The sequence below is a fragment of the Sebastes umbrosus genome, chromosome 15, assembly GCF_015220745.1.
Source record: "Sebastes umbrosus isolate fSebUmb1 chromosome 15, fSebUmb1.pri, whole genome shotgun sequence".
Classification (NCBI taxonomy): domain Eukaryota; kingdom Metazoa; phylum Chordata; class Actinopteri; order Perciformes; family Sebastidae; genus Sebastes; species Sebastes umbrosus.
This window is the reverse complement of record NC_051283.1, coordinates 15,022,545-15,036,309: the sequence shown is the minus strand read 5'-3', so window position 1 is coordinate 15,036,309 and position 13,765 is coordinate 15,022,545. Positions and strand designations below refer to the sequence as shown.

General features: G+C 41.3%; 1 protein-coding gene across 1 annotated transcript in view; it reads right to left on the bottom strand.

The window, feature by feature from the left end:
* LOC119502748 (calcium-binding mitochondrial carrier protein Aralar2) overlaps nucleotides 1-4,923 on the bottom strand; it is a 53,174-nt gene extending 48,251 nt beyond the window's left edge. The window contains exons 1-3 of the mRNA XM_037793922.1: nucleotides 4,778-4,923; nucleotides 2,700-2,753; nucleotides 2,391-2,533 (exon numbers count right to left, since the gene is read on the bottom strand). Coding sequence (XP_037649850.1) covers nucleotides 2,391-2,533; nucleotides 2,700-2,753; nucleotides 4,778-4,789 — 209 coding nt within the window. The 5' untranslated portion in view covers nucleotides 4,790-4,923. The remainder of the gene's footprint in view (nucleotides 1-2,390; nucleotides 2,534-2,699; nucleotides 2,754-4,777) is intronic.
* Between the last annotated feature and the right edge of the window lie 8,842 nt (nucleotides 4,924-13,765).

Genomic DNA, 13,765 nt, shown 5'->3' with positions numbered 1-13,765 from the left:
TAAGTAAAATTTCTCTCACACAGACACACTCCAACAGAAAAGTAAGCGAGCATGCTGCCTGCCATCCGACCCCCTGCTAAATCTATTACCCCTGGCTCATCTTGTTGAAATGGAGTCCTATCTGGCAAAAACAGCAGCAGGCACACTAGCTTTCAAACACACTACGCTCACGTACCAACCAAAACTTATTGTTCACAAACATATTTGCATGAGATCGGGCGAGGCGGATGAAAATACAGTCACTAAAGTGGTTTGTTTTGTCTTGCGCCCCGTTCTTTTCATGAGGTTTGCACGGATGAGCGCTTGAAAAACAATGCATTTGTGTTTCCAGCTACCACTGACGGTGCTGCTGATGTTGCCGCATCTCTGCTTTTTTTTTTTATATCCATTTGTTTTGTGTTCATGAGACACAGGTTTGCGGAATAATCATACAGTCTCTTTGTCTCGTCGAATCATTTATCTATCAAAGTTCAGGAGGAAAATAACACATCACAAAGTATGAGCATCATGAGGCCTTTACAATGTCAACTGTAAAAAAAAAAAAAAGACGAATCACATCTAAACCTAGGTCTAAACAGACTTTTTTTCCCCTGTTTTGCCCCCATATCATTTCCATTTCCCTCCACAAAACCAAAATGAGGTTTAGATACAAAGCCTGGGCCATGGGTTCCTAATAGATTTACCCTGATGCCACGGCCACCATTTATCCTGCTCCAAAGCCGCACAATGCAACGGAGTGCTCCTGAATAGCACGGGCAATTACAGTGCATGTGTGTGTTTTTTATGTGTGTGTGCACGTGCATGAGGTTGCCTTGCTCGCTCTTTTTCCAATTCCAAAACCCCCACTACTCCATCTCACACACACACACACACACACATGCACTCACACACACCTTAAAGCAGATGTAATAACATGAAGCTACGCAGCCATGTGCACTTTTGCTCTTTGTAGAAGCCCAGGTGGTTACCATGGCAATGTTTTTTTTTTTTTTTTTATCTTTTTTGACTTACCCTAACATTTTATTACCCATCATTATGTATCATTAAATACATACATATTAATGTGAAAAACAGGGGTGATGGGGATGGGGGGAGGAGTAAGTGTGAAATTGGGGGAGTATCTACAAAGAAGGAAACACCTGAAAGGGGCCTTTGGTGGTTTGATGTCTCTTTGCTACATAATTCAAGTATGAACATCCCTCTGTGAATTTTTTACACCAAAGGATTCAGTCATAGGTTTGTTTGTAAAATGCAAAATAACACTAGAAAGGTAGTCACGCGAGATCAAAGGGATAAATAATACATGCACTGATAGCTTTGATAAGAGTCTTTCATAAGCTTTCTACTTAGCAGTTGGCTCGATATTAATGAGAGGAGATACATTTGTGGCTTAAACAAAGACTCAGCATAGCAATTTCACAGCCGGATCAGCAACTTCTGCCAGATATTTTCAAACAGTACAATCCTCATGAGACACTGTTGTTGATCCTCTATTTTCATCCTTTTGTAAAAAAAAAACTAGGGCTGTCTATCGATTAAAATATCTAATAGCGATTAATCGCATGGTTGTCCAAGGTTAATTATGATTAATCGCACATTTTTTATCTGTTCAAAATTAACCTTTAAGGGAGATCTGTCAAGTATTTAATACTCTTATCAATATGGGAGTGGACAAATATGTATACTTTATGCAAATGTATGTATATAATAATTATTGGAAAACAATTAACAACACAAAACAATGACAAATATTGTCCAGAGACCCTCACAGGTACTGCATTTAGCATAAAAAATATGCTCAAATCATAACATGGCAAACTCAAGCCCAACAGGCAACAACAGCTGACAGTATGTCAGTGTGCTTACCTGACAACGACTTGCCCCAAACTGCATGTGATTATCATAAAGTGGGCATGTCTGTAAAGGGGAGACTCGTGGGTACCCATAGAACCCATTTTCATTCACATATCTTGAGGTCAGAGGTCAAGGGACCCCTTTGAAAATGGCCATGCCAGTTTTTCCTCGCCAAAATTTAGCATATGTTTGGAGCGTTATTTAGCGTAAAGCTAGTATGACATCCAGCCTTCCCTCTAGCTTTAAAACTGAGCCTGCAACAACCTAAAAATCGCAGGTTGCGTTAATGCGTTAAAGAAATTAGTGGCAAAACAAATTTGCGTTTAACTTTGACAGCCCTAAAAAATCATACTGCTATATTTGGCCTGTATCACATCATGTGTTACACATCATTCCACTTATAATAGCAGTTATCCCATAAGTATATCCTCAAAGGTGCAAGGATTATCTAATGAATTCGGTTTCGAATTCACAGTGTACCAACATCTTAATTTATGTGAAACTTAATATTAAAAGAGAAACATCAGAGCACTAACCCATCTTTTTTCTGATCCACCACTCCAGCCAGCAGCTTCGTGGCCTCGTCCAACAGCTGGATGTCTGTATGGGCATGGAGGAAACGGCTCACAAAGTCCTGCGGTGACATGAAGCACTCGTCATTCTTCTTGACGCTGGCATACTGTAAAGAGAAAAACAGATATAGACACAAGGACGCACGCTGAGCCTTAGAATTTGATTTTTTTTTTTTAAAAAGAAAAACATAAATCGAATGATAAGTGAAAAGCTTTTATCATAAGAGGCAAACACAAAAGAGGAAAACAAAAAATACATAGGTAAAACCGTACCTTTTCAAAAATGGCTTTCAACTCAGTGGGGTCGGCCCTCCTAGGCAGAACTGCCTGCAAGACAATAAGTGAACTTTTATGAATACAACTTCCATACACAATGCCCCACTTTGCATCGAGCACTGTTTGAGGAACGCAGTGGTTCAGATTATTTTTATTTGAATACTTCAAGGGGCCTGAAGATGTAAGCGTATCCAGTAATTCACAAGCAAAGAGAAAGACTACAAGAAACTGACAAATTAAACATTATCTTGAGCTTGGAAACTCATTCTTGATCTTATTGGGAACACACATCTAAACTCAAGGTTCACTTACTAGCTTTTTATGGCGTGAAGGAGCTATTTATTTGTTGTTAGTATTTCATTGTTTAGTTGTTTTACTAATAATATGTAGTATTGTTTGAATTATTATTCTAGATGTTCACTTTATTTAGACTCGATTATCTATAGTGTTTTCTTTTGATAGTTATTTGATTAGTTTGATTATTTTCTTGTCCAGTATGCACCTGGGTGGGCTTATGGTTTATGCTAACAGACATAAAAGTTGATAAACAATGTTGGATTGAGCATTTAGGATTTCCTAACCTAAAATAAGATAGGATGAAGTCAAATAAAATAGGATTCCTAAAGTTAGTTAGCCTAGGATTTGCTTCTTCTGTAGTACCAAATTGGGAATAATCCTTAGAGTCTTCCGATCTTAATTTAAGATTTAAGGTAAGAAGTTTCTGTAATATGCCCCCAGAAATCTTGGTGGCGCATTGGTAGACTTTTGATGTCCTTTAATTAAACATCTCACTTAAAAACCCACCAGTACAAGAAAAATACTTAAAATAAAATAAACCTACACACCTAAACTCAGCCCCCCTAATTCACCCGTCTACACTCACATAATCCCACATCCACACACCCACAACCTCCCACCAACCCAAACCTCTAGATTTCCAACAACATACAAAACCACTCTGTTTACCATTACATAGCAAATCAATCCACCTATCAACCACAAAACATTACACAACTTGCAATACACAAAAAGCGGTTTCCTACAATGCAAACCCATCAGCTTGTAAGTAACAGTTCACATACATACTGTACTCCTGTAGAAGAGGATGCTGCTGCTGGTGTAATATAGGACAGATAATAATAACACAGTGCACTTTCATAGACTAAGCAACTGGAGTTACCATGCAACAGTCTCTTCTGCACTATATTCACTTTTTAATAGTCCTATATCACAGCTGTTACCCTGCACTATATTCAATTTTAACAGTTTTCTTCATCTCCTTGTATTTTTATATCTGGTATATTGTTTTGTACTTTCCAATACTAACTTTTTTACTGCCTTTTTACTAACATGTTTTTGCACTATGGAACTGTGATGCTGGAAACTTGAATTTCCTTCGGGATCAATAAAGTTACTATCTATCTATCTATCTATCTATCTACTGTACTCCTGTAGAAGAGGATGCTGTTGCTGGTGTAATATATTAAAAACCAAGAAACAAAGGTCTATTCAATTTGCTAGATTAAAAGTAGGTGTGGTGTCACCTGTAAGAGTGCAAATTAAAACCAGTCTCTGTAAGATACTGGTTGTATACAAACAATGATGTTATGTTAAAATGTCAAAAAAAAAAGCTTGTAGTAACTTCTGGCACCTGCAAGTTAATTATGATGACAGGGATGCCACAGCATGTAGCATGATGCTAACAAAGGTTAGCCCACCTGTTGAGACTACAACAGGTTGTTAGCAGCCACACATCAGTAAACTGGACATGGGGCATGAAAGTATGGTTTAAAAAGCAGCAACAATGTCATTAATGACAGTTTAACTTATAGGAACAATTAGCAAGCTTTACATTAACTAACTAGCTAACCGGCTACACTAAAGCCTCAATGTCATTGCTGAGTGGTCAGTGTTAACCTCTAACACATCCTCTTAGCAGGCTAACCGGCGTTTAACGAGCCCCCCCAGTGAAGTCATCATAACAGCTACAGTGGAGACACTCCCAAGACCGAGCACTTCACATGACAAGGCGAAAAACTTCCCAGAAAGAGGAGAAACTAAAAGTGTAAACTTACCTTTGCTGCCATGCTAAGTTCACTCACTCACTTCAAAACCACTTCCTGCTGCGTGACGTTGTTCCCATGGAGACGACGACGTTCCCATGGAGATCACGTCACGCACCGGTGCAGTGAGAGGAGGATGAAAGAGGATCAGCTGCTCACGTGGTGCTGCTGGGGCACGAGAGGTCAACTGGTCAGTGGCTTGTGCTTGTGTTAGATCCACCCATTATGATCCCATAATGTCTGTGTTTATTGAGAGAGAGAGAGAGAGAGAGAGTTCTGTACTTGTGTCTTGTATTAAAGTTGACCTATTTCAGTGAAAGTGCCTTATAATCCTACTGTGTTTTAAAGGTACTGTTTGTAACTTCTTACTCGTATAAATCAATCGGTCGGTGTCCCATGCATGCTCGCGTGTGGCTACGCTGTTCAAACTCAGACTCCAACATAAACTACACGGAAGCACCAAAGTTATATCTAGTGAAGCCCGTCTTGCAAAACAGTGTTGGCCGCGTTTGGAGGACGCGGGGGAGACCATAGATTTGGTCTCCAGGGCCGGAGTCTCTGCTATACTCTGCTCCTCTGCTCCTCTGCCTTCACTCAGCTCGCTCCATCTCACGTGCATGCGCACACACTACACACTGCAGAAGAGTTAGTTTAGCTCTGAGAATATCTAGTGAATGACCAGTGGACGTTTGTGCAGAAATAAATGCTGCAGCTCCTCCAGTCCAACAGAGGTTTTCCGTGTCTTGTGAAGTGACGGGGCTCCGCAGCGAGAAACGTTATCGTCTCTGACCGGGTGCCGGTGTCTCCCTCCGACCACAGTTGGGAGGCTGAAGCAGGAAAAGCCAACAGTAGGATCAGCAGTGATTCATGGAGAGACCTTCATCTGGTCAGCTAACATTACGGCCAAGCAGGTGAAATATAGAGTGAGTGTGTATTAGTGTGTCGCCTCACTGTTTTGAGCGATGCTCGTTCATGTCTATTTAGAGCGAGCCCGACGCTGACAGTCGTTGACTTAACGGCCACAGGTGTGTGCTTGCTGTTAACAAGCATTTCTGATTCTTACAAACAGTCCCTTTAAAATGGAAACGGGCCTAATTCGATATTTCAAAATTGCACTTAAAATTCGTTTGACAATTGAATGGAAACATGGCTAATGACAGAATATATGGCTATTTTGGTCATGGGTTTCATACACTTTCTTTAATAAAAAATTTAAGAGCAAAAATCTAATCAGATGGGGAATTCTGGGACTAATCTGGTCTAATTTGTGTCCGTTTAGGGTCCTTCATTTGAAAAAGTTTGGGAACCACTGATGTACACAACTGGACCACTTCTTTCTTGAAAAACTCGCTATACTCAACATATGTGTTATGGCACTTAGCCTAATTATAGCTCCTATGGTATATGATTTTTGGCCTCCAGTAGCAGTAAAGTATTTCAAAGGTTTTACTGCAATATTCAGCTTTATTATATGTATATTAAATGTGAGTCTCTACTGTAGCCTACTAAAGAACAGAGGTTTAGACGTCCGAATAAAAGCCTCAGTTCCTTCCTCACACCTTTTCCAGTCCATCTGTGCTTTGTGCCGGGAGGGAAAAAGGTGCAGAGAGAATTTCATGACTACAAAAGCAAAGGTTAACATTACTCACAGCATAAAAACAATTTAAAAGGGAGCAAAAGGGCTCTAATGGCCCGACAGTCTTCAAAGAAAATGTATTTTGCGCTCAAAATAATTCATAGCTTTTTGCCGGTGGCTTTTCAGCTTCCCGGAGACCCAGCATGAACCACTGTATTTTTCCCAGCAGGCTCTCTGCTCCTCGCAAAATGGCCTTCGCTAGGGCATACCTCGCATCCCCTCCAAATATTGACAGCACTGAGTCCATCGCTTATTGGAAAAATGGCTGTAAGTAATGTTTTATCAGCCGATGCAATCTCCACACCTGTATTTTCCCCTGTCATATGACAATATTTGACAAGATTAATGATTTGATCCCATGACATTTTATTTCCCATCACTGCGAATCTGCCAGCAAACAACTCACTTACTTGTGGCATTTGGTGTAGGAAGCATGTAGCAGCATTTGCTTTGCTCGTGTATTATTCATGAATTTACTTGAGGCATGTAAACTACAGTTTCTAGCAGCTTTGACAGGAAACTCTTGACTGTTTATGTGAAAAAAAAATCTTTAAATATTACCTTCAGTGATTTCTTTTTTGTTTAGAGCATGCTTTCAGCCTCTATTTTTAGCAATCGAGACAACAACGTTTCTGTCAGCCGCCACAGAGTAAGTGGGTAATAATGATAAACCTTGCGACCTTTGAACTTCAATGGCTTGAGGGGTCTCCTGCCCACGTCCCGAAGGGCCCACGCGTCCTGACAGCTTGAGCGATGAGTGGCGGACGGCTGTCTCAATCTGCCTCCTCCTATTTTTAACCCACACTAAACACAGAGCTTCCAAAATAGACCCAAGCTCTAAACAAATGATTAATAGGGCACTTAGGGTCTCCCCGCTGACCAGCAAGTCCCTATTAACAGCCAATAACGGAGGCCCTCCGGGGTCAAAGGTTTAAAGACTTTCTAATAAAAGTAACAGAGACATGGGGATGTGTTTTGGAGGAGAAAAAGTTGTGTCTCAGTTTGAAACGCTGACAAGTTAATAATCCCTTCTCAAATGGCCCTACTGCAGTAAAATGGCCAGTTTGTTCTTACTTTTATCATCTGTCAGTCACTTGCATCTTTCTCTTTTTTTTCCTGCCTCTTCTTAAGTGGACTGAAAGAGCTAAAACAGCTTTACAGTAATGTTCCCGATGGGGCTTTATTCTCATTCCCCACTCTTTCTTTTCATTTTTGGTTGAATGTGAATTCTTATTGTAGTTTTAGTCAGAAAACGCCTAATGGATTCCCAAAGACGTATTCATGACATGGTAATGAGATTCAAATTTGTAAGACATTTTTGACCTGAAAAAAAAAAGAGGCCGCTTGTGGCAATGGCTTTGTCCTGTTTTCCACAGCTCAAGAATACAGTTTCGCAGTCACTCTCAGGATTCCTAATGTCATTTTAAAATGTACAGGAGACACAAAGCCAAAGAGTTAAAATCTGGAAACAGCTAAGGAATATATTGATCTGTCACTTGCTGTCAAAGCAGGGTATCCTAGGGTTGATAGAGAACATGGGGCAGTGGCAATTGTATTGATATTATATTGTTGCACTGTATTTATCCTACCATAAATCTGTTGTTTTTCAGGTGAAAAAATGTACTACATTTTTCAAAATCAAAAAAATAGTATAATGACAGTACACCTCATGCATGCTAACCAATATGAGTGAACTGAACATTTCTGAAAACACAGATTTTCCTTCCTTCTCGCCATATAAAACCAAATGTTTATGTAAAACAATGCTCTCTTAATACTAATAAATAATGAGAAATGTAATTTGAAGAGCCATTTACGTAACCCAAGGACACATTACATAAATAAAGCAACCCCAAAGAAGTGGTTATAATGAAGTGGTTGCTCAATTTAACAGTTGAAACAATGAGTCAGTAGCACATGCTGAAAATACTCAATAAAACATCAAATGTGTATTCATCCACTGCTGAAAATAGTCCCAAACATATGCACTGTTTACTCCTGTTTGTGTGACTATTTGTTAAAACAAAAAAAACTACAGTGCCCAGCTTGTTTAGAAAATTACTAAGCCTTTTTGTACAAATATAACTGTGTATAACTGTTTGTGAGTAATTTTTAAAGATTTACGTCTTCAGTAGGAACCAATAGGCTTGGGGATGTGTGTCACAGATAAGGTAGGAAAGTCAGAAAGTATTGAGAGACAGACCAACATATTGTTGTTTTTTGTCTTCTTATGGGATTTGTTGACAATATGAATAATATAAAATAATATCAGATTTACCTTTTAAAACTTGAGTAAAAAAAAAAGTGGCAGACGTAGTACAAAGTATACCTTCAGGCAAACAGGAAAACAATTGTTTTTTATTAGCTTATTGGCCATGAAAGTGCTGGAGAGACAACATTATGACCCCTTGTGAGTGACTTTGATTTATAGCTCTGTGGGGACACAGATTTGGGTGGCCCTGACCTAACCCACATCTTAATTCTTCCAAGAATCCCTTTTTTTGTTTTGCACAATTTCAGCTGATGTTCTTATTCAGATCTGTCATTTGTGAGAAGCTGAACGTCTTGCTCAGGGGCACATCAGCAGGACACATGGCTGTTGATGGACACGGTGGCGACAAACCTGCCACCGCTTGATTATTACCACATTACTTCTCCCTCTAATTAAGGATGTTTCATGTAAGAGCCAAGATTGATGCCGGAGTTGTTCCAGTTGTGCTCAGCATTTTGAAAGACACAAATTCAGAGATGAAAACGCCCAATGACAAACCATTGCAAACTTCACACTTGCCAAAGTAGGAATTTTATATAACTTAGAAGTGTCACCGAAACCACACAGTAGACAGACTGCCCAGATAGAGTGGGGCGACTCAGACAAATCTGTTTTGCATAAAGAACAAGAAGGTGGCAAGAAGAGAAATGTTGCAGCCTTCTAATACACATAAGACAAAGAAGTGATTCTTACAGTATACTGTATCTATTTTGACATTTTCGTGCTTCTGTATGGTCTTTCATGAGAAAAAGCATTATTTATGCTAACACACAAAAGCTATTAGCAAAATAATAGAGTTCTCTCTGTATGCATAGTCTCTGCTGTCTGTCTAACAACAAAACACTGCCTATTATAATCTACTTTCATTTCTCCAATCAGTTGGGTTGTCAAACACTATCCTTAATCATCATACATAACATGCAGTGCATTAAAGTGGCATTCTTGTAAACACCATATCTGTAATAGCGTGTGACAAGCCACCTTTGTTTACACCATAATAACTGGGTGTTTGAATAACTTCTCAATGACTTTAAGTAACCAGCCAGACTCACTCTGCTTCCATTCAGCCGTGCAGCCTGATAACCTGGACTGACGTTTGGCGTGGAGTGGACTGCGGATTATACCAAACAGTAGGGACTTCTTGGGAATTTCACCTGCGGTCTTGAGACATGGGCGTGCATTTCCTGCGCACACATTACGGATGTAGTGTACATCCGCAATGTGTCTCATTATGCAAATGTTGACGTGTGCATTCATAAACAGTGTGTAAAGTTAATATCGGCCCCACCCACACACACACACACCAGCTTTGCTTCCTCTGCAGACTCTCCTTCCTTTCCATCTGCCAACCTAAACTTCAAGGCGGTCTGTCCTCTCTGCTAGCTTCTGGATGACTCTGTTTAGTATCGTTCAGTTCAGATGAAGCGCTACACTAACCATGCTTCGGGGCATCTGGGATGGGCCGGGGGGCCTGGTGAAGCCCGGGAAAGGGGTGCATGGGAGTTTTTGAGATGGTCCAGACGGGCTAGCGGGCAGGCTTGAGCTCTTCTCTTCCACAACAACAAGGACCCACACTGAAGCATGCTCAGACCTTGCAACCCGAGAGGGCACAGGGGTCCTCCAGCCTGCCTGGGTTGGGATAAATGAACCCAGATGCTTCCCGCACATGCAGAGCAACCAGGCTGAAGGAATGAGGGCGGGGGGGAGTAGGTCGTAGACACAGAAAAAGAGGAGGCTTACCTCTCTTTTTTTTCTTCTTCTTCTTCCCCTATTGAGGCAGTTATCTGTCAGATTCCTGTGCTTTCTCATAACCGCTGATCACAGAGGCCTCCGTGCAAGGAGCATTGTGGGAAATGATCAGAGGGGGCATTTGTCTTTGAAGGAGAATGAGAGCAGCAGCAAATCTTTAAGTCCTTTCCTGTTCCTCTTCCTGTCAAGCTGCCACCTGGACTGAGAGAGAAGGGAGGGAGCGAGAACGATGGTCGCATTCGTCTAAATGACTTAATTGAAGTTCAAGTTGGCGCAGGAAGTTTTAGAATGTAACATGAATGGCGTGATTAAATGCCTTTGAAGGATTTGTTGTATAGACGCGGGGTTAGCTGTTCATCTTGACGGCACACTTGATCCAAGACGCTAAGGAGTCACTCTGCCATCTCTATAGAATAACACCTGTCTGTTTCTTGCAGTAGAGTAGAGATGAGAAGATCGATATCGCTCTAACGTGATGCTACAGACAGCAGCCGGTTAACTTAGCTTAGCACAAAGACTGGAAACGGGGGGAATCAGCTAGCCTGCGGCTCTGTCTTGGTCGGGCGCATCCACCTGTACCCAGCCAAGACATAGTCCGGCACATAACCCCCACAAATCCATATTGTGTTGTTTTTATGTTTTTTTGTGTGTGTATAGTTTAAAGAAACAAGATATAACATGTTAATTAGTAAGCTTTTGAGGTACTTTTATTACTTTTGGACAGAACAAGGCTAGCTGTTTCCTCCACTGGTATCACTCATGATCTCAAAGTGCTGGTTCTCATCTCAACTGCACTGCATTGTGTTTAAAATATAAGTCTTCCCACACAATCTAACAGTAGGGATTTTCATTCAATGATTGAAGGCATGGAAATCACTGTGTACACGTCTTCTTTTCTTGACTGATTTTCACTTGTTTGTCATTTGTAAACTAACTCTCATCAGTGGTCCACCTGCAAAGTGCAACCCTATCTTCAGCCAGAGGTGGGTGGTGGTGTAATAAAATAAAACTAGCTGCATGAAAACATTGTAATGCAGATGCCTCCATTTACGCGGTGGCACTTCAAAGCTCCGTTTCCACTGCAGACTACGGCGATGTGTTTCTCACCAGGGACCTCAGGAGTAACCTGTGTCACTACCAATCTGCCAGCTTCTCCTGATGCCATCCAGATGCCCCATCCTGAAACACACACCGGCCTCTTTGTTTGCTCCACTTGAGGTTTAGGGCCCTTTTTTTCACCAAGTTGGACACTAACGCATATACAGATGCACGTATGCTTACACCAAAAATACACTCTTTGAAACCATGTTCGGACACACTCAACCACACGTGCACCCAAACCCACACTCACAAACCACCCCCTGTCTGAGGTAGATGCAGCAATGAGGAATAAACGACAAATTTCCGATTTCATTTCACTAAGTCTCGCCTGCTTTAGCTCACTCCTAACCTGCCTTGCCATGTCGGAAGACCAAGAGTTAAATTAGAGAGGACTAAATTTCCTGAAATGAAATGACTGTCAACTCGACTTTGCTCCATCATCCCAGAAGAGTGCAAGAAAAATAGCCCAGTCCTTCCATTCTGTTTTTTTGCGTAATGAACAGCAAACAGAGTTTGAAATATCAAAGGCAGCCGCGGTAGAAAGGCATCGCTCTCAAATGAATTATGAAGTTGAGAAGTCTGTCTTTGATCTCAGAGATTTGTACCGAGGCAGCAACATGTAGCTCCTGTATATGTCATCATGACCATTAGGAGGTGCTGACATCTATCTGATTAGGATGACAAAACAGCAGGCACCTGTGTGTGTGTGTGTGTGTGTGTGTCTGTGCGTGTGTGTGTGTGTGTTGATGCATCGTCATTCACATGTGCTGTTGAAAATGTCCTTGCATCTTGCATTAATGTGTTTTTCGTGCATGCACGCTTTGCATGGGTATATTTCTGCACATTTGAGAGTATTTGGAAGTGTGTGCATTTTTCTTCTTCTTCCACATCTGTGAGTGTGAGAGGATGAGAGAGTGCATGCCTGTGTGGTGCGCTGGCTGGCTGTCCTGCCTTGAGGGGAGATAAATGGCTGAGTGTTGTTGTTGTCCAGAGAGCAGACACTCAGACAGCCGCTCACACATGATTAATTGTTTCCTTGTTGGGACTGGGACCAGTTGACTGTGGCTGGGCCAAGGCCTCCCACCCAGCGTTAACAGACTTGCGTGTGTGTGTGTGTGTGTGTGTATGTGTGTGAAGTTAGAGAGTGATGAAAGGCAAAGACAGCGAGAAGGAGAGCGAGAATGTTATGTCCTATTTTGCGAGTTTGTCTGTCATTGTACTCTCTTTTTTAACATGTGCTATTGTTTTGAACGCAGCCACACAGTGAAGTGGTGAGGCTTTTTTGGTTGAATGTGGTGAAAATGATCGATGCGAGCTGAGGGGATGATTTGTCCTGCAACCTTTTAATGTTCACTTGAATTGGATTGTGCAATGTTAAAAGGTCTTTAATGGACTTTTTCCTGCAATTGTTTCCCTCCTGTGCGCAGTTACGATGCAGATACTATGACATGTAATAATAATCATGCTCTAATTACTTGATCCAAGTGAAAGAAGCTCTATTGCCTTGAGTCATGGCTGCACATTGATTTCTCATAGGTCAACACTGCTCAGGTTGATCTACAGTGATGCTGGGTTTTATTGAGAGTGCACGAGTGAGCCTGATGATTGATTAATTACAATTATCAGAGGCCTGATAATTCACTAGAGATGATAATAACATCAAGTGTGCTTTACTGCTCTGGCGGAAAAAGCCTCTCCGGTGTCTAAATTGCCCCCCCCCCTCCTCTCCCTATTAATTTCTCTTCCTTCGCTGTCCAATGCTTTTAAGTGCAGCAGGACAGGTGGATGGCTGTTACGGTGTGTTCAAATATTGGAGGTTTGGGAGGGTAAAAAGTAGGGAGTAAAAATAAAAAAACAAACACCCTAATTGCCAGGTATCATGGGGGTACGGGAAGGAAACGCAGCAGGGGGGGTGTTGTTGCCACAGACGTCACAGTTAAAAACACGCTGCCATCCTCGCAGGGCCGTTCGGCTCGGTTGCACATTGTGGTTTAATGATGGCGTGAGGGTGACTCACATGCAACACTGATTCACTTTACATTAGACCCTTAATCACAGCAGCTATTATCCCCCCTATGTGTTGATAAAAGTACAGGACTCCACTAAGACTTGTGTTAAATAGATGCAAAACATTTACTCAGTGAGAATTTCTACTTCACTTAGGTGTGTTATTTTACAGCGTAGGCCGGTATCAGCCTGGTTTATGACTGAAATGGGTTGCTCATGGATGAATAAAGCATTA